Genomic DNA, 18,277 nt, shown 5'->3' with positions numbered 1-18,277 from the left:
TCCATAAATGGAGGCTAGCCATTGGGAGAAGGCTGTGCCCGTCAATCTCGGACCAGATTCGGGGGCGTTCCCGAGAATTTTTGGCTTTTGGCTACGTCACGCGACGTCAGCCAAAAGTCGGGAACGCCCCCGAATCTGGTCCGGCATTGAGCCGGCACCCGACTTCCTGCTTGCGTGAGTGCATTTTGAGTGAGTTTATAACAATGGAGTAAGGAAAGTTAAATGAGCTGTCTATGGGGTGGCTACGCGTGCGTTTTCGTCATTGTACATGTTCCTGTAAGGGGGGGGGGGGGGCTTTCTACCTACAGAGACACAGACCCTGTAAAATAGCGATCTGCTGTAAAAACATCTCTGATGCTAATTCCTCCGTTTTATGCGCACCGATAACAGCATTTTTTTGTTGCTTGTCATTATATCACCCGATGCAGTAGAAAAAGAGAAAGTAAAGTGGTTTCTTGCCGCTATTATTCCCCACGCGAGGTACTAGGATTTCACGTAAAGGTATCGGGCCTGTTTGTTAACACAGCACGTGCGCAAAATACCCCCCCCAACACCTTTTCAGATCCACACGCCATCTCGGTGGTAAAGGTCAGGTTTTACATTCTCCCCGGGGTGTTTGCATTGTCTGCTGTGAAAATTCGCGTTTTATTATAATTTATAAATTAAAATATTGGCTTTATCGGTAGCATAACAGGACAGCTCCATTTGCTGCCTTCAACCCACTGGAATGACAAAACCTAGCGCTCATGCAAAAATGAGCACGCCTGATATTAGGCGCTATATTTAAAGAAAAAAAGGCTCAGGCTTTTAAAGCCGGCAGAGAGTAAACCCATTCCAATCATTAAAATATAGCCCCCCCCTCCCCCTCCCACAAAAAAATAGTAGTTAGTGCTACTGTGTAAATAAACGCGAACAGCAGAAATTTGGTGGGTTCGAACCAAACTCGAGAGAGAGAGAGCATGAAGGCCTTCCACTGCACGTTGAAATGCCAACTTCGGCTCCTACCAGAGACGGGAGGGAGAAGAGGGCAAGCGGTGAGACAGTCTTTTAAAGAGGCACCGCTTTAACTGCATGTCTCCAGGTACACTTTGAACCCTCGTGAGAACCCTGCAGCCTGCGCATACTTTGAAAGGAGGGCTCTTTAACTTGTATACATTCCCACGTAACCCCGACAGGGCAAGATCTCCTGAGGTGGATCTTTCCAGCGGCGAAAGTCTACGCTCGACAGCTCAGAGGGTAGGGCGCGCGCCTACTTACAAGCCCTCCCGGGGTAATCTGAGGGTCGCAGCCAGCTTGAAATGATAAATGGGATTATATTTCACCCAAAAAATGAGAACCAATAACCAGTGTTCCTTAAGGGTTGGGAACGAGAGACCCAGAGCTTCTCCTGGTAACTAAAGTCAGCACCACAAAGTGACGTCACAGTCAAGGAGATAGCTCAGTTGGGGAATGCATCTGCTGTAGAAAACTGTTAGGACTTCATGAGTACCATGGAAATGGGAACAAAGTAACAACTGTTATTCACAGGAACGCAAGACCAAGCGTAGACAAAAAAAACGTTTATTATTATGAATTAGTATCCAGAAAAGCAGCAGTAGCGTTGTAAGCTGCAGTTGAAAAGCAAAGATCTCTGATTGTTATAAAAGTATTACAGTTTGCAGCTTCTGCTCGAAATATGAGCAACATCCGATCATTAAAGTGCTTCTACCCTGCCGTGGCGCCGAACGGAATGCCGACTTGAGCTGTGGACCCAGATCACTCTAGTTCCAATCTCGGGGTTCCTACCTAAAGGGAATTATCTTTGCCAAAAACCTCCCGTCTTCCTTCTCCCCTGTTCTCTTCGCTGCCAAAAGGCAATCAATGTGTGTGTCCAAACACCACATGAGGGAGCGGAGGGGGTAGGAGGGGGGTGTTGGGTGCTGGCGGGCGCGTGGCGTTTTATAGCACATTGTACATGCTCCTGTAAAGGGGGGGGGGGGAGGGGGGCTTTCTACCTACAGAGGCACAGACCCTGTAAAATAGCGATCTGCTGTAAAAACGTCTCGGATGCTAATTCCTCCGTTTTATGCGCACCGATAATAGCATTTTTTTGTTGCTTGTCATTATATCACCCGATGCGGTAGAAAAAGAGAAAGTAAAGTGGTTTCTTGCCGCTATTATTCCCCATGCGAGGTACTAGGATTTCACGTAAAGGTATCGGGCCTGTTTGAAAACACAGCACGTGCGCAAAATACCCCCCCAACACCTTTTCAGAGCCACGCGCCATCTCGGTGGTAAAGGTCAGGTTTTACATTCTCCCCGGGGTGTTTGCGTTGTCTGCTGTGAAAATTTGCGTTTTATTAGAATTTATAAATTAAAATATTGGCTTTATCGGTAGCATAACAGGACAGCTCCATTTGCTGCCTTCAACCCACTGGAATGACAAAACCTAGCGCTCATGCAAAAATGAGCACGCCTGATATTAGGCGCTATATTTAAAGAAAAAAAGGCTCAGGCTTTTAAAGCCGGCAGAGAGTAAACCCATTCCAATCATTAAAACATAGCTCCCCCCCCCCCCTTCCCACAAAAAAATAGTAGTTAGTGCTACTGTGTAAATAAACGCGAACAGCAGCAATTTGGTGGGTTCGAACCAAACTCGAGAGAGAGCGTGAAGGCCTTCCACTGCACGTTGAAATGCCAACTTCGGCTCCTACCAGAGACGGGAGGGAGAAGAGGGCAAGCGGTAAGACAGTCTTTTAAAGAGGCACCGCTTTAACTGCATGTCTCCAGGTACACTTTGAACCCTTGTGAGAACCCTGCAGCCTGCGCATACTTTGAAAGGAGGGCTCTTTAACTTGTATACATTCCCACGTAACCCCGACAGCTGGTCTGCTCTACATTCCACTGGCAGCATGGGAGTGAAGAGCCTGGAAGTGGCTCTTATGGACACGGCTTTCCCTGGGCTTGCACCCCCACCCTCCGTCACATGTGTGTGAACCTTGCCTCTGCATAACAAGCTGCCATGGAAACAAAACAAGGATCCCTCCTTGCCTATTGCTGCACATATATAGGGCGTATGGACCCCGTGCAATATTCTCTCTCGGGTGTGCCTTCCCCGTAGCCGATGTCCCACCTAAACTGTTTTCCATCCCATGCACAACATCACGGAGTGGTGCCTCTCTTACCACCTCCCACACAGGCGGATTCCAGGTCAGTGGCGTAATGCAGGCCCCCTGTAGTCCCTGCAGTGCAGAGAGGCCTTCAACCGTTGAGGGGGGCCCTAATCCTTCAGAGGGTCACCATTCAGCCCAAAGAAAATGAATATATGTGAGACATGGGAGATGCAGGGCCTCCCATCACATTTTGCAGGAGAGGCCTCATCTTTTTACCCTTACACCACTGTTCCAGGTCAATGCATGCGCAGCTCTTCAAATCAAATGTTCTTTTGCATCTTTGGATTTATGAGGTTACTTTTATAACAGGATCAACAGGATCACAAGTCCCAGGATGCAATTAAAAGAACTGGGCTGGATGAACTACTCACGCATGGAATTAAGAAACTTACAGTCGGCCCCTCAGAACAGATGTGCAACACATTTATCAACTCGACTTCGCTAGCCCGCTACAATACAGTCTGCCTCATACATGTTCAAGTTTTCACCAATAGGGTTGAAATTCAGGCTTCCGGACTCAGAGATTTCAAGTTTCCCAGGCCCATGCATAAGTAGATCATTCAGTCTAGGGTTTCTCTTTGCCATCGGGAACCACAGTCCTTGATAGCTCTTTGTAAAATAGGCACTGCAAGTCCCAGAATGCAAAGAAAAATACTTGGCAGAGTGAGCTATTCAAGCATGGACTTGGCAATCTTGAGAGGTCTGTGTGGCCGAACTGTTTGATTCTGACCAATTTACCCAATTTTACTTTGCATCTGGTCTAAACTCTTCTAAAAGAAATGGCTTTGCTATGTGGGCAAAAACAACTAGACGGTTCCAGAGTAACTACAGAATAATCACACACCACTGCTAAATTTTTAAACAATTGCATCTACCTCCACACAGTGCCGAAAATCTAAGATTCCCTAGTTAGTCAGGGAAGACATAGGCTTCCTTGTATTTTGCGATTCATCTTATTTTTTATGGAAAATGTATGCTGATGAATGCCCAAGTAGTTCACCTCATCCTGATTTTGATTCTAGCAAGAAGACATGTGCCTCAATAGCATCATGTATTAAAAAAAATAACAGGAAAAAAAAAACTTGCTTTGGGTCAGCCCTCTTCATCCACTGTCTGTTCAACTGCCATTCACATTTTGATTCCACCCACTGCCGCACAGTGGGTCAGCCCATTTGAGCCACTGGCTCTCTCACACTATGCGTGATGGTGTATTATTATCCCAGTCACATCTGCCTAAAAAAAGTGTGCCTCAGTGCCAGGGCCTGTAGACCAAAATGTTTGACTTGGCAAATGTTGTTTTCTTTACTTTTCTTTTCCATATATTTTTCCATCATTCTGGTATGTTTGAACTATGCTTTTAAGTTACAGTATTTCAAAGCCATTACTATATTTTCTTTGAGCCAATAAGAACTGTATTTTCCTGTGATGTGCACTAAAGCTACAAAGGATTTCTACACCTGTACTAAGAACATCGGCCTCTGTCGCCACTTCCTATTTCACACTTGCACACAGCAGCACTTGTGAGGGTGGCTCAGGCCACTAGGGTGTGTGTGTTGGTGCTCTGTGTGTCCCGGCACCTTGTACCGCGTCCCGTTCGGTTGTTTAGCGGTTGTGCTGAAGCTTTCTTAACATTTGAAGAGCTTTTGTATTTTGTTGGCTCACGATTGTCATTTGTGCTTCATTTAATGTAACGTTTGCTTTTATATTTTGTTCACTTGTAATGTTCTCATGTATCAGTTCTGTTCCTATTGTGAAGCGCTTGACACCTTCGGGTAAAGTCCGCGCTATATAAAAACGCACAAATAAAAATAAAAAAATAAAACGGATCTTTCCATCCCACGTAGCAGTACTATGTCGATAGGAATCCTTCATGGGGGTGGTGTGTGTGAGGGGGGAGGGCGGGGGCTGGAAGCGCTGCTTGCCAGAGGTTTCAACCTCAGCCGCTGACCTTGAGCGGTGTCTTTTCTTCCTGGGCCTCGGCTACACGGGACCAGTAACATGCAGAGACCCTGGGGCTGCCCCGGAGCAAGCACGGGAGCCCTTTTCATGGACTGGGAAGGAGCGGAATATGAATATATATATATATATATATATATATATATATATATATATATATATATATATACACCCTTATTACTTATAATGTGATTATTATTTACACATCTGTGTACATAGGCTGGCGTCATACCATCATATATGTGCTGGGGTCTGGCACAAGCGAGCTGCACTGCCTCGCAAAGCGTCAAGATATTGCAATGGGGGAGGGGCAGAAGTTAAGCCCATCAGTGCTGAAGCGGAGTCCACAGCTCGAATGATTGACTGGTCAGGTGTGGTTGTCAGTGAGATGATTAGAGGGGGAGGCAGATGTCTAGATATGCAGAGAGAGGACTTTGAATTCTTATTTCAGAAGATGTGGCTCTGCAACCCAGGGGGAAACGCGTGCTTTCTCACTAAAGTCGCCCCCTTTCATCATTTTTCTTACTATGTGAATCCTGTAGCATGGTGAACATGAGGTGTAGGCTTTTAATTGGCCAACAGGGAGTGCAGATAGACGTGGAAAAAGAAACCAATTTAAAACAGGATGCACTTAGCATAGTGACTGTTACATCAAACGGGGCCTGTGGTTGAAAACGGAAGTATCCTTGGGGTAGCCGTGTTTCATGGTCTTATAATGACATCGAGGTTTCCCGAAGTCCGACTGATTTCACAAGAAAACCGAAATGCCGTTTCCCAGCCTGTCCACTTCCAGCCTGCCCTTTCCCAGCCTGTCCCCTCCATGCCCTTTCCCAGCCTTTCCTCTCCCAGCCTGTCCACTTCCAGCCTGCCCTCTCCTAACCTGCCCTCTCCCAGCCTGTCCCCTCCCTGCCCTCTCCCAGCCTGCCCTCTCCCAGCCTGTCCCCTCCCTGCCCTCTCCCAGCCTGCCCTCTCCCAGCCTGTCCCCTCCCTGCCCTCTCCCAGCTTGTCCTCTCCCAGCCTGTTGTCGTGTCTCGGCGGCAGCAGGCAGGAGCGTGCACTGCGTCCCCGAAGTAACAGCCCTAAAGCAAGCAAGAAGTACGCCCCCTCCCACCAATCCCTGTTAGGTAGTGGAAACTGTCCAAACTGGGGTGCAGACAGCCCCTCTCACCTTTCGGCCTGGTACCACTGCACCAGCCGCACTACTTCCCTACTGACCGTTCTACACTTAAGCCCCGTCTAAATTACAATTCCTGCTTGTGACCCTTTTGCCTGCTTGTACTTGTTTTCATGACCCTGTTGCCTGCTTGTGCCTCCGTGTGCCCCTGTTGCCTGCTTGTGCCTCCGTGTGCCCCTGTTGCCTGCTTGTGCCTCCGTTTTCGTGCCCCTGTCGCCTGCTTGTGCCTCAGTTTTCGTGCCCCTGTCGCCTGCTTGTGCCTCAGTTTTCGTGACCCTGTTGCCTGCTTGTGCCTCCGTAAGTGCCCCTGTTGCCTGCTTGTGCCTCCGTGTGCCCCTGTTGCCTGCTTGTGCCTCCGTGTGTCCCTGTTGCCTGCTTGTGCCCCTGTTGTCTGCTTGTGCCTCCGTGTGCCCCTGTTGCCTGCTTGTGCCTCCGTGTGCCCCTGTTGCCTGCTTGTGCCCCTGTTGCCTGCTTGTGCTGTGTGGGTGTGTGTGGAAGGCTCTGTGTGGGTGTGTGTGGAGGGCTCTGTGTGGCTGTGTGTGTGGGAAGCTTTGTGTGGCTGTGTGTGTGGGAAGCTTTGTGTGGCTGTGTGTGTGGGAAGCTCTGTGTGGCTGTGTGTGGGGGGGGGGGCTCTGTGTGGCTGTGTGTGTGGGGCTCTGTGTGGGTGTGTGTGTGGGGCTCTGTGTGGGTGTGTGTGGGGGGGGCTCTGTGTGTGTTTGTGTGTGTCATTTCCGAGAGATAAAGCTAGTGGCATTGTAAATGACAATGCCATTCATTTATGCTAAAAAAACATAAATAAAAATAATGTCAAGAGCAATGCCCATAGCTCTAACTTTAACAAAGGCAAAACCATTGCATTGTAAATGCTTGTTAACTATGAGATACAGGCCACTGCTTAAAAACTATTAGTGGAAAATGTCCTATTGTTTTTCCTTCAATCTCTTTAAGGATCCATTGGGCCCATAACTAATAACAAGACTCCAGTGATCTAGATTGTGTTTACTAGTAGACACTAATGGGCAGCCACGTAGACACAGCAAGGAAGTGCTAAGGATTCTTAAGGACAGGAATCCTAATGTTTGTGTGGTGGGGTTGGAATCGTTGTAACAATTTGTCCCTTCATTCAAGAGAATCTGTGATACCACAGGCAGCTAGATAGAAGTATAGCCAGGGTATCTGTATCCCTGCCATTAGTCCAAACCTTCCCCCATTAGTTGACACTCCTTCCCCCATTAGTTGACACTGGTCATAGCGTTCAATGTAAAAAAAAATCTAGAGTAAGGGTGCTAGAATAATGTTTGTGTAGGATTTTCTAAGATCCTTTTCTGCACATTATATTTTTAAGCATACTATTTCACTGCCCGGTTAATAAAGTCCTTTCCTTTTCATCAAATAAAGTATAGACTGGACACTGAAGTGAAGTGTTAGATACACTGTATAGCCCTTAAGCTCCTCGAATAAGGGTAGGTTCTTCACTGATGCTGCTTTGAGAGAGAGTCAAGTAACTGAAAAAAAGGTTATGCAATGTGGAGTGAACCGTTAAAGTGCCTGTATGGCAACTGTGTTGAACAACATTATGCTCTTACATGGTAATGCCCACTGAAGTCTGACTGCCGCAGGACCACGAAAAAGGACTCACTTTGGTTGGTAAGCAGGGGAACACGTACATTCCAGTCACAAGGCCACTAATAAAAGCTCAGTTGTAAGAGATATGCTATACTTAAAAATGAGGCTAAGGTTTGGAAGGAGTTAAAAACGCAGGAAATGACAGCGACATATCTGTAAGGCCTTGCAAGGCATTCAAACCCCATTGTAGAAGTGAAGATTAGTGCATTGCTCCTCATCACAGCCACTAAATCAAGCAAGGTGAAAATCTACTGGGGTGGGGTCTCCAATTGTATAGTGGCCACACCAGAGAAGAATACATTAGCGGCCGTGCTATGCAAAATTAGAACTACTGCTCACCTCTGTGCATCAGGCAGGCAGTAATGAGTAAAGAATTTGTCACTTTGGAACGCCTTTACATGGGTAATACAAGTCATACTGCAATATCCCTGGCAACAAGGTAATACTAGCAGTAATACATCTCCCTAATGCAGATACAATTAGACATCAATATAGTCTTTAAAACCTACTAAACAACTCTACTCACCTACCCCACTACCCACCCTGTCTAGTATAACAGAGTTCCCTGCTGATCTCTCCTACCACAGATCACAGAGGAGCAGGGGGAAGCCTTGGTGATACCCCTTATCGAGCAGGAAATAAAATAGGTCCTATGTTGGCTGACCAAAGGCAAGAGTCCGGGTTCCGATTGCCTACCCATAGAGTTCTACGCCACATTTGAGACCCTCCTGGCACCCAAGTTACTTACAATATATACATCCGCAAAAGAAGCAGGTAGACTAGTAGGGAGGCATTGGTCACTTCGATTTTTAAACCAGAGTGTGACCCTATGATGCTGTACTCTTCTAGATCATTGTCCATATTGAATATACATTATAAAGTACTGAGTAAACTACTCACTGAAAGATTGATACCACTGTTACCGTTGCTACTTCATACAGGCCAAAATGAGTTTATCCCTGCTAGAAACACTTCTCTGAACTGGAGACGACTACCAAATAATGGACCATGCTCCCAATCTTATGCCCTACTCCGCTGGTATAGATATAGAGCAAGCCTTTGACACCATACCGTGGGATTATGTTTATGCAGTCTGAAATCACTTTGGACTTGGTCCTGAACTCATTAGTTGGATTAAACAACTATACTAGTAAGAGCCACGAAAGGGAAACATGTCTCCGAGGCATATGGTATTGCCAGAGGGACCAGACATAGTCGTCCTCTATCCCATTCTGTTTGCTTTGGCCCTCGAACCTATTGCAAGCAAACAGAGCCTTAGGCGAAAAGTAAGGAATTACTATAAGTGGAAAGGTTCATATTGGGTCCTTACACGCCAACGATATGCTGCTTAATATATGCAATATCTGATCCAGCCTGACACAAATTGATGCTCTTCTTAAACCCACTTACTGACGCCTGAAGTCTAGCAATTATTACCGGGAAGTCCTGTGTCTTCCCACTGCACAAATCCAATCCCCCAACTCCACCTGACCATAGGGGGGTAACACACTTAAGTGGGAATACCACACCTTTAAATACCTGGGAATCAATACTTGAAGAACTAGATACAATAGAGGGCAACGGGCCATACAATCACTGCACTAACAGGTCTCGTTCTGGACCAAGTTACACCCGTCTGTGATGAGATGCATAGCACTGTCCAAAATGGTGATGGTTCCTAGACTCCAGTCTACTTTGCCAATCTCCCCTTTATGTTACCTGCCCAACTATTCAGAGACTTAGATGTATTATTGGAACACCTGAGTTGGGCCAGTGGCAGATGTAGGGTAGTGCTTAACAGGCTGAGATTACCAAAGGAGAGATAGGTGGGCGTTAGGCGCACCTGCTTTTAAAATTACTACCTAGAAGCACAGTTCCAATGAGAGGCATGCTGGCTAGCCGAGAGACACTTAGATGAGACAGGCCTAACTCCCTAGGTGATTAATGAGGATACCCTACTGACTTGTGGTCCACATCCCCCTTCAAAGCTACTGTCTTCCACTGCTCTGGGCTGCTGGAAGCAGGCGCTAACGCGTGTTTGTGCTCTGGCCCCCTATGCTCCTGTGATCCCACTCCTGGGAATAACGGTGGGTGCAACTGCGCTAACCAGCAGTGAACTACATCATCGGGACACAGCTGGTATCGCCACTGTCGGCGACTTATTCTCAGAATCCACACTGTTGCCCTTACCCATATTAGTGGAACAGAGGGACCTCACCCGGGGAAATTTCACTGTAGAGTAGGATTCGCTGGACGCTGCATTTACAATGGCAAATAGAGGTCTTTGAGCCGTTAACACACACCCTAGTAAACACTTTGCACATAATTGGGCCACAGCACCGCACGATAACATGGCTTTATCAAGCCCTGTTAGAACATACAGGAGCAAATCTACAACCCCTCAGAGACAAGTGGGATACAATACTAGGTCGTAGTTTGCATGTTAAAGAATGGCAGACAGCCCTGGCATATCCCTACAAGGTCTTGTGAAATGCCGGGGTAAAATGTATACAGTTTAGTTTCCTCCATAGGGGCTATCTCACTTCTCAAGCACTAAACCACACCTTCCAAAGCACTAATGCATGGTGCCCCTGGTGCCTTACACCAAATGAGGACGTCGTACATATAGCATGGTCATACCCTAAATTTCAATCTTATCGGACAGCAATTTTAAGTGAAGTGCCACGGGTAACAGTTCATGAGAATTTCTATACCATCGAAAGCTGCTTGCTGGGTGTATTTCCTAGACCCAGAACAGCCAAGATTCACTCCAGGTTAATATACATATCACTGCTACTAGCAAAAAAGGTGATTGCAATGAGATGGAAGTCGGCCAGTTCCCCTACTGTGGAGAAATGGAGGAGAGATGTGGCATACTGGGCTAACGTAAAATACAAATCACTGCGTCAGGAAGAATATAGAGGCTGGGGCAAACTTGCCGTTTCAGAGGGATGGGAAACAATGTTGAAGGCTCTCAATGAACCAGTAAAGGATGACACTATGCCACCATAGTTAAGTCTACACTTCTTGTCATTCTATATTCCTCCTTCCAATGACACAGTACCCTGTTCTCCCAAACTCCCCCTGCTCCCACCCGCCTTACTCCCAAGATTATACTTCCCCAACAGAGATCCTATGATATTATGTATACAACCTGTAACTTACACTAGAACTCTAGCCCATGGTCTCACGAAGATAGAGCTGGTGTGTGCCGTCCCCCCCAATCCCAGTGTGACCAACACCATCAAAGCAAAATTCACCAGCTGGTAATGAACACTTACTTGCTGAATGGAACGGAGAACCGGCGCTGGGAGAATATACCCACTAGCGATCATAATACATTAGGAATATAACTATGACTCCTGAGAATATCCCTCTGTAAGAGATGTGTTAACTTCTAAAGTTGATTCATTTTCTGGTTATACTGTGCAGTTGTAATGAGTTGAATAATATCACTATAGCTTGCCTCTCCTCTGAGATGTGAAATATGCAAAAGACAAATGTAGGTTATGCTGTCAACTGTACTGAAAAGATGTGCACTGCCTTTTTTAGTATAACCCAATAAAAAAACATCCACTAAGATTTCTGAAAATACATATGTTTTTGTCTAAAATTAGCACTTTTTAATTTCGGTAGCTATACAGGACACAGGAGAACCATTTACAGATAGCTGGAGAGTTACCAGTGGCACATGAGCTACTCGTTGGCGAACTGGTCATAGGGGACCTCTCCCCTTTGACGATCTACAGATCGAGAAATTTGAGTTCCCCATCTAGGAGAAAAAGGATAAAAGGATGCCTGGTTGAGAGAAACTGAGCTAGTGAAATTTGGGTGGGATCGTAAGGAGAAGTAGGGAGAAAAGAAGGAACAAAGGTGGAGAGGCAGAGGGCAGTCTGAGGAAAGCGGAGTGCTGATATGGAAAAAGAGGGGGAGTGGAAGAAGGTTAGTCAGCATCATTAAGATTAATTTGTTGCAGATACATACTGCCATGGTAGGGTCCAACCTCTCCTGATGTGACCAGAGGTCTGGGACTACCTTGATGACTTGATTGAACTTGATCCCAGGTAGCTGGCTGTGGCTGCAGAAAAGTGGGTCGGCAACAGTGTAGGACAGAATGGGCCTATTCAGCACAGATCTAAGCCTAAGGGGTGGACAGCGACAAATCGAGAATCTAGGCCCTCCAACAGGATAGAAGTCTAAGAGCAATGCGTCCTGTTGACAAGGCCAGAAAGGAATGGGCAAAGGGTTCTGCCTTCTCCCCCATACCCCACTCGCTACCACTCCCTATAAAAGAGGGAAGGAGGGAGGCAGATCCCATGCTTCAAATATGGCAAAGAAGGGTTTGTAAAGAAAAACTGTACATTTAAGGACACAGCCTGCATCCCGCCAGATTGCCAGGCTCTTCACTACCACTAAATGCTCCAGGGAAGGAACAGAAGAGCCATCCAGGCTGCTTAAAACGTCTAGAAAGATAATCTTGAGGGATTACAAATGTAACCCTCACGGTTTCCTCCAGACATTTCCTCTGGAATGCCGTTGTGCATCTCTGCCAGGTTACTGACCTCCAGGACAATGAAAGAGAAGGAGGTAGTTGACCTCAGGAAATTCAACTATAATGGCAAAGGCATCCAGTGGCTCAGTGCTTAACTTCTGCCTGGCCAAGGCAGATTTACAGGTAGATTGAAATGTGGAAGCAAGTTATGAAGGGGTCAGTAATAACAAAGTTACATGGTGCCTGCTGGGCTACGATCTCACTGCTCCAGGGCGGCAGGAGCAACTTAACTAAGTCACAATATGGCAACTTTCCCTCAAACACTCTGATCTACCTCCTGAAGAGGCAAGTCATCAAATTATAAGGCAGGACAGTAAACCCAAGGCAGGCAAAAAAAAACAAAGATTCAGGATCTAGTACTTCCTACTCTGGAGGAGTTGGAGCTGAGCCTTCTGAGGGAGGCCAGGTGTTGTAGTCTTGGTCCCTACCAGAGCCATAAAGTTCTTAGCTGCTAGATGATATTCCAAGGTAGATATCTGGTGAGACCAGCCAGTACCTTCCATGCTGGTTGGCTTCAGGAAGCATGCAGAGGACCAGTCCACTAGTGAAGTAGCTGCTCAGCTCAAATTGACCTGGAAAGAAGGTCTCTATCATTGCAAGCCACGGGAATCTGCACTGGGAGCAGGCAGGAGGCATGTATTCCCTTGAGCACACAGAAATTTCCTGAAGCACCATGCCCATTTGCTCCCTTAGCTAGGCATAAAGAACTCTAAGAAGACAGATCTAATTTCTTCTACAGACCATAGTAAGGCACAGGATGTAGGGAGGTTCTGCAGGAGTTGCAGAATTTTCCAGAGACAAATCTGGTGGTCAGATAAGGACAGGCCTGTTACCATTATACCACTGGTGAACACCTCTTTAAGAGGATGGGCATAGCCACTGTTAGTCCCCAAGAACTTTCTTTGCCAACCTCTTATGAATGACCCTCTGGTTTAACACTAGTCTAAGTCCATTTACAGAAATATGGGGACAGTGAGAGAAATATACCATCAGAAGACACCACTAGACTAAGTCCAGGAGCACACTATGGTGGATATTTATAAATTAATGTTCTAACTGAAACTTTACTTTTTTTAATTGGTGTTTAAACTGGTCTACCTTATACCATTTAACCTGCAAACAGTGGCCTCCCTGAAAAGGAAGAGATTAGATATCCTATCTGGGGTGCACAAATAGTTTGGTAAACAAGATAACCACGTAGACCCTTATTACGAGGGTCCCTCCTTTCACAGATGGGGTCTGTAACGCAGCTCCCAGCCCGACTGGCAGTTAAGAGGTATATGGTGTTAATGCAGACCTCTATGTTTGACTCAGAGATTTAGGCTAATTAAAATCCCTAAGTGAAACTGTGGAGAGAAGATAGAATTCCCAGGGAATCTAACCGGGAATTACTAACTGCTCCATTTCATTTCTCATTACTTTGGGTATTCTCAGGGTTTAAACAGCAATCCTGGTTAATGGGACCACCGGTATACTGGAGTGTGGAATAAACATTGCTCAAGGAGACTCCCAAAAGGTAAATCCCAGTACCTTCTGATTTCCACATGAAAAGGTCTCACAAAAACAGAACTGAAGAATTCATTCACTGAGACGGTTACGGAAAAAAGTGCTAAAATGAGTATCAGGGTTTGTCGGATATGTGCAGGAGGACAGCACAGTGTTCGTAAAAATGTGTCTTATTAATACGTACTAATAAAGTCAAAGATACAGCCTTCCCTGCTAAGCTGCACCAGGTTCTGAATCCGATATGCGGGCTATTTTTTGTAATCAACTCAAACATTTATTGCAAAGTAGTTACTGGAAAAAAACTATTTATTTTCTTCCAAAAAAAGTCCTGACAAATACTTTAGCCAGGTTTTGTTTCCCACTTGCTGGCACACAAATGCAAAACCATTTTATATAATCCAACTATCATTTCACTACATCCACAGAAGTAAAATTAGGATTCTCAAGATCATATACATCTTTCTAATAAACACAGAAATAGATATCAAAGCCTCTGGAGCAGATGCTTCCATTTGGGTAAACAACCTCATTGCACCCAAGACATTAAAACAAAGAAATTGAAAATCTTGAGACCGTTTTAACACAAGATTTTTAAGAAGTGCAAAGACATTTTCATGGTTCCTCAAAGCACGTATTAATTTATTTAAAGAAAACTGGCAATGCATCAACATACACTTACCTCATGTTCTCAGGTATCACACATCACTCACTTTAAGACTAGATGACAAGCAGAAGTGTAATACAAGGGCCAGCAAATCACTATTTATTTTTATGGGAATTTATCACTGCTAGCGGTCAGGAACTCACACCTTTGGCTCTGAAGGTAAAACATGTTGAAACCAACCACACCATTATTGGAAATGCTTGGTAATAAGCAGAAATGTGATTAGGTATTGCACAGTAAATTTAAAGTTAGGACTTATTTTCCTCAAACAAGCATCCGTAAACAACACCCAATGATCTTTCACACTGTAAAATGAGACAAAGATATAAGTTCACTATGTAGCAAAGTATGGGAGTGTGTTGAAAGAGGTGTAGATTTCCTTCTTCTGAGTAACAATGGAGATAATTTAAAGTAATAGGCTTACTAAATTTAAATTGTTCTTCATAGTCCTGTTGCTTTTTATCTTTCTGCTCTTGTAGCTTTTCAAATAGTGACCGTGGATCATATACTTCTTCCGGGCAATCTGTTTGTGGGGAAAAAAAAAGAGAAGGACATGGATGTTAAGGGTTTGGATTCTTTTGTAGGACTTTTTTTTCACTCCTCCAGTAATAATTGCAAATGTTCAAAGCCATCAATGTTTATGGAATCCACACCCAAGAGTGAAAAAACATGTTCAATTGCAGGTTTTCAAATATACTACTAGTTCCCCAACTATTATTTAGCCTCACACTGTACAAGTTACCATATAGCAGCTTTCAATCAATTTGTTTATAAGTCTTTTCCATTAAGGACGTGATTGTACAAGTACACAGTTAGCACATTACCATAGCTTGAGTGGGGAACCAAAAGAATAATATATGAATGAGGGCATGGAAATTCTTTTCCAGATTTCAAAGTCCATGGCAATGTCTGTTCACTGGCTCAGAGTTGGATTAAAGCATACAGTGTTTTCATTGTGTCCCAAGGCTTCATATCCCGAACAGTATAACGATTTTCAGTTTAGGCTCAGGTTTCACAGACGGATTGGAAGATCACGAATGCAAACACATATACTAAATAGCATTTGAGAATGTTGCTAAGTTTCAGGAGCTTCAACTTTAAACCAGGTTGGTCATAAGAAAGCAGCTATGAAATAATTTTGTTTTTACTCAGCATCATGTTGTATTGTACAACTAGTTCTACTTTCTGATTAGAAGTATGCACTTTTTTGCATTACAGCTTTACATTATTTGCAGAAGAAGTAGAAAATGTCAAGAAGCTTTCCTCACAACAAGGATCCCTTTTGAAAGGTCACCAACACAGATGCAGAATCTGTCATATTTAATGTTTGCCTCATTAAGGCAAATAACACTGGGTTTTGTCAGTCATGTGTCAAGACTACTGACTGAAAGGAAGTAGCCAAATGTTTTTGTCTTATGATATTGCATACTAAAATATCATTAAAATACCCATGTATCATAAGTCCTAAATACAGTTCAGGTGGTCTTAAAAAGAAGAAAAGCAGTTGGAATGGAAAATTGATGGCGAGACGAACTTCATTCGTTAATCGATATGTGGGACAAGTAGGGATTTGCTTCTTTTTTTAGATCTGGGATTAAACATTGTAATCAAAAGTTTTAATATTTGTTTGCATGCAAATGGCAAAACATTGTATTTACTCTATTTTGATGCAAATAAATGAATGACTCCCAGTTAGGTGAAGACAAACCTTGCAACTTTAGTACATATTTACCGTTTAACATTATTCTAAGTAAACTCAATTTTAGGCGTTTTAAAACTGGCAAGCGGTGAGATTCAGAATAATTTGTGAAGAAAGCGTTAAATTATAAAGATCATGAAGCAGCTATCTACAAAGCACTTTAAATTTCCATTCGAACAGTGAATTTGGATTCCTAATTTACTAGATAGACATGCACTCTATAAGGACCCTACAAGGCAGTTAGACAAAATTTTAGCTTTTTTGGCGTCATACAATTTTCTTTTAATTTTGTCTATATGAGGATCTAAATCAAGGATAAAGGTTACTCACCTTCATTAGTTTACAAAATGTTAATATTCTAATTACATTGTTATATGATCACTTAACAATGGCACTATGGGTAATCCTGGCTCAATTACTTGAGAATACAGAAAAGGAAATGTTACGTGTAACCATCTTCTTGTGGCTCGTTATATTACAGATTCAAATGCAGGCTATTGCTGGTTTTCAAATATTACAACTTTTGTTTTTGGCTTCATTTGTGATTGGAATCAGTTAAGACCAGTGATAAAAAATAGAAACAAATGCCAGTCTACTTACAAATTTGTTTTAAACAACTAAGCCCCAAAGATAAATCGGTAACAATGACAAATGTGGTCCTAAATCTATTGTGGCTTTCTGGCTTAATTAATTGGTCATGAATAGACTAAAATTTAAATAGCTTATGAGCTAAGACACCTGATGCAGAGATCTTTGTTTGCCCACAATTTCCAAGATATAAGGACAGTAAGGGTACTCTAGTATTAAGGTAATTGCTGGAAAGATGTATGTGTACTCTAGCCACAGGTTTGACATCATAAAACAGTGTGCCTGCTGCAAAGCACAACATATAATATGCAGGTCACAGATTTGTATTTTGTGCAGATAGCTTGCTTGATTATGCCTTTTGCTGAAGAGATCCTTATGTTACATATAATGATCTGTGCAACGGCTGTATGACATTACAACACTGCCAATTACAACGCATGCCTTTACCACACATTTATTACAACGCAGGCCTTACCCAAGCAGGTAAGTGATATACAAACACACTGTGGCTCACTGGTTGGAGGAGGCAGACCTGGAAGCAGAGGTCAGCCCAGGACCAGGGTTCAATTCCCGGCTCGGCGGGGTCTTGAGTCTTAAAATGTCCATAGACTCGACAATTCTTGCTCCGGTGCCTACTCGATTCACGGGTTCACACTCTGCGACTCTGGGCAATAGCTTGCTTAATCACCACAACGGCCCCTCGCGGCGGGATGCCTGGCTTTCACCTTGCGGATACCCTGCCAGGGTTATCTCACAGGGGAATACCAGGACGGGTTCCCTGAGCAAGCGCTTAGAAACCGGTTGGTGATTTGCGCTATACAAATCCCTGTACATTTACATTTACACACAAAGATTTAAAACTTATTATAGGGTCAAATTATATATAAGTTCAGCAGTTATCCCCACAAAGGGAAGAGGCCTTTACTCAATAGGTTTACTGGTTTATTAAAACAGTATAGAAAAAGTAATCAGATCTCCAGATGGGCATCAAAAAGTGAAAATTTCATCCGTTAGCACTTCATCAAATGTTCCCTTCCCGGATTAGAGGAAAGGGGACTGAATATGTGTCCTAGATCTGCAACTGGTACTATGTAAAGCGCTCTGATACTCCATTCGGGTCAAGTTCGCGCTATATAAAACTATGTAAAATAAAAATAAAATAAAAACTATAACATACGCCCCGGCAATCCACTGCTTATGACCTCAGATATTACATCAGTGATAACATGGTCACTGAGATCACTGATGACATCTCAAATGACATCAATGATGACTTCATCAAGTCTTTTTAACAGTTTGGGGGTGTTAAAAATATATAATAACCTACTACAAAAGTTAGATTAGAATGCTAGGAGCATTA

At 44.1% G+C, this 18,277-nt stretch overlaps 1 protein-coding gene across 1 annotated transcript in view; it reads right to left on the bottom strand.

The window, feature by feature from the left end:
* The window catches only part of PSME3IP1 (proteasome activator subunit 3 interacting protein 1), a 208,577-nt gene that overhangs the window by 112,149 nt on the left and 78,151 nt on the right, over nucleotides 1-18,277 (bottom strand). Inside the window, exon 3 of the mRNA XM_086947739.1 lies at nucleotides 15,055-15,153. Coding sequence (XP_086803865.1) covers nucleotides 15,055-15,153 — 99 coding nt within the window. The remainder of the gene's footprint in view (nucleotides 1-15,054; nucleotides 15,154-18,277) is intronic.

This window comes from Lissotriton vulgaris, chromosome 12 (assembly GCF_964263255.1).
Source record: "Lissotriton vulgaris chromosome 12, aLisVul1.2, whole genome shotgun sequence".
Taxonomy (NCBI): Eukaryota; Metazoa; Chordata; class Amphibia; order Caudata; family Salamandridae; genus Lissotriton; species Lissotriton vulgaris.
The sequence above is the reverse complement of the archived record's forward strand: the minus strand, read 5'-3'. Positions and strand labels throughout refer to the sequence as shown.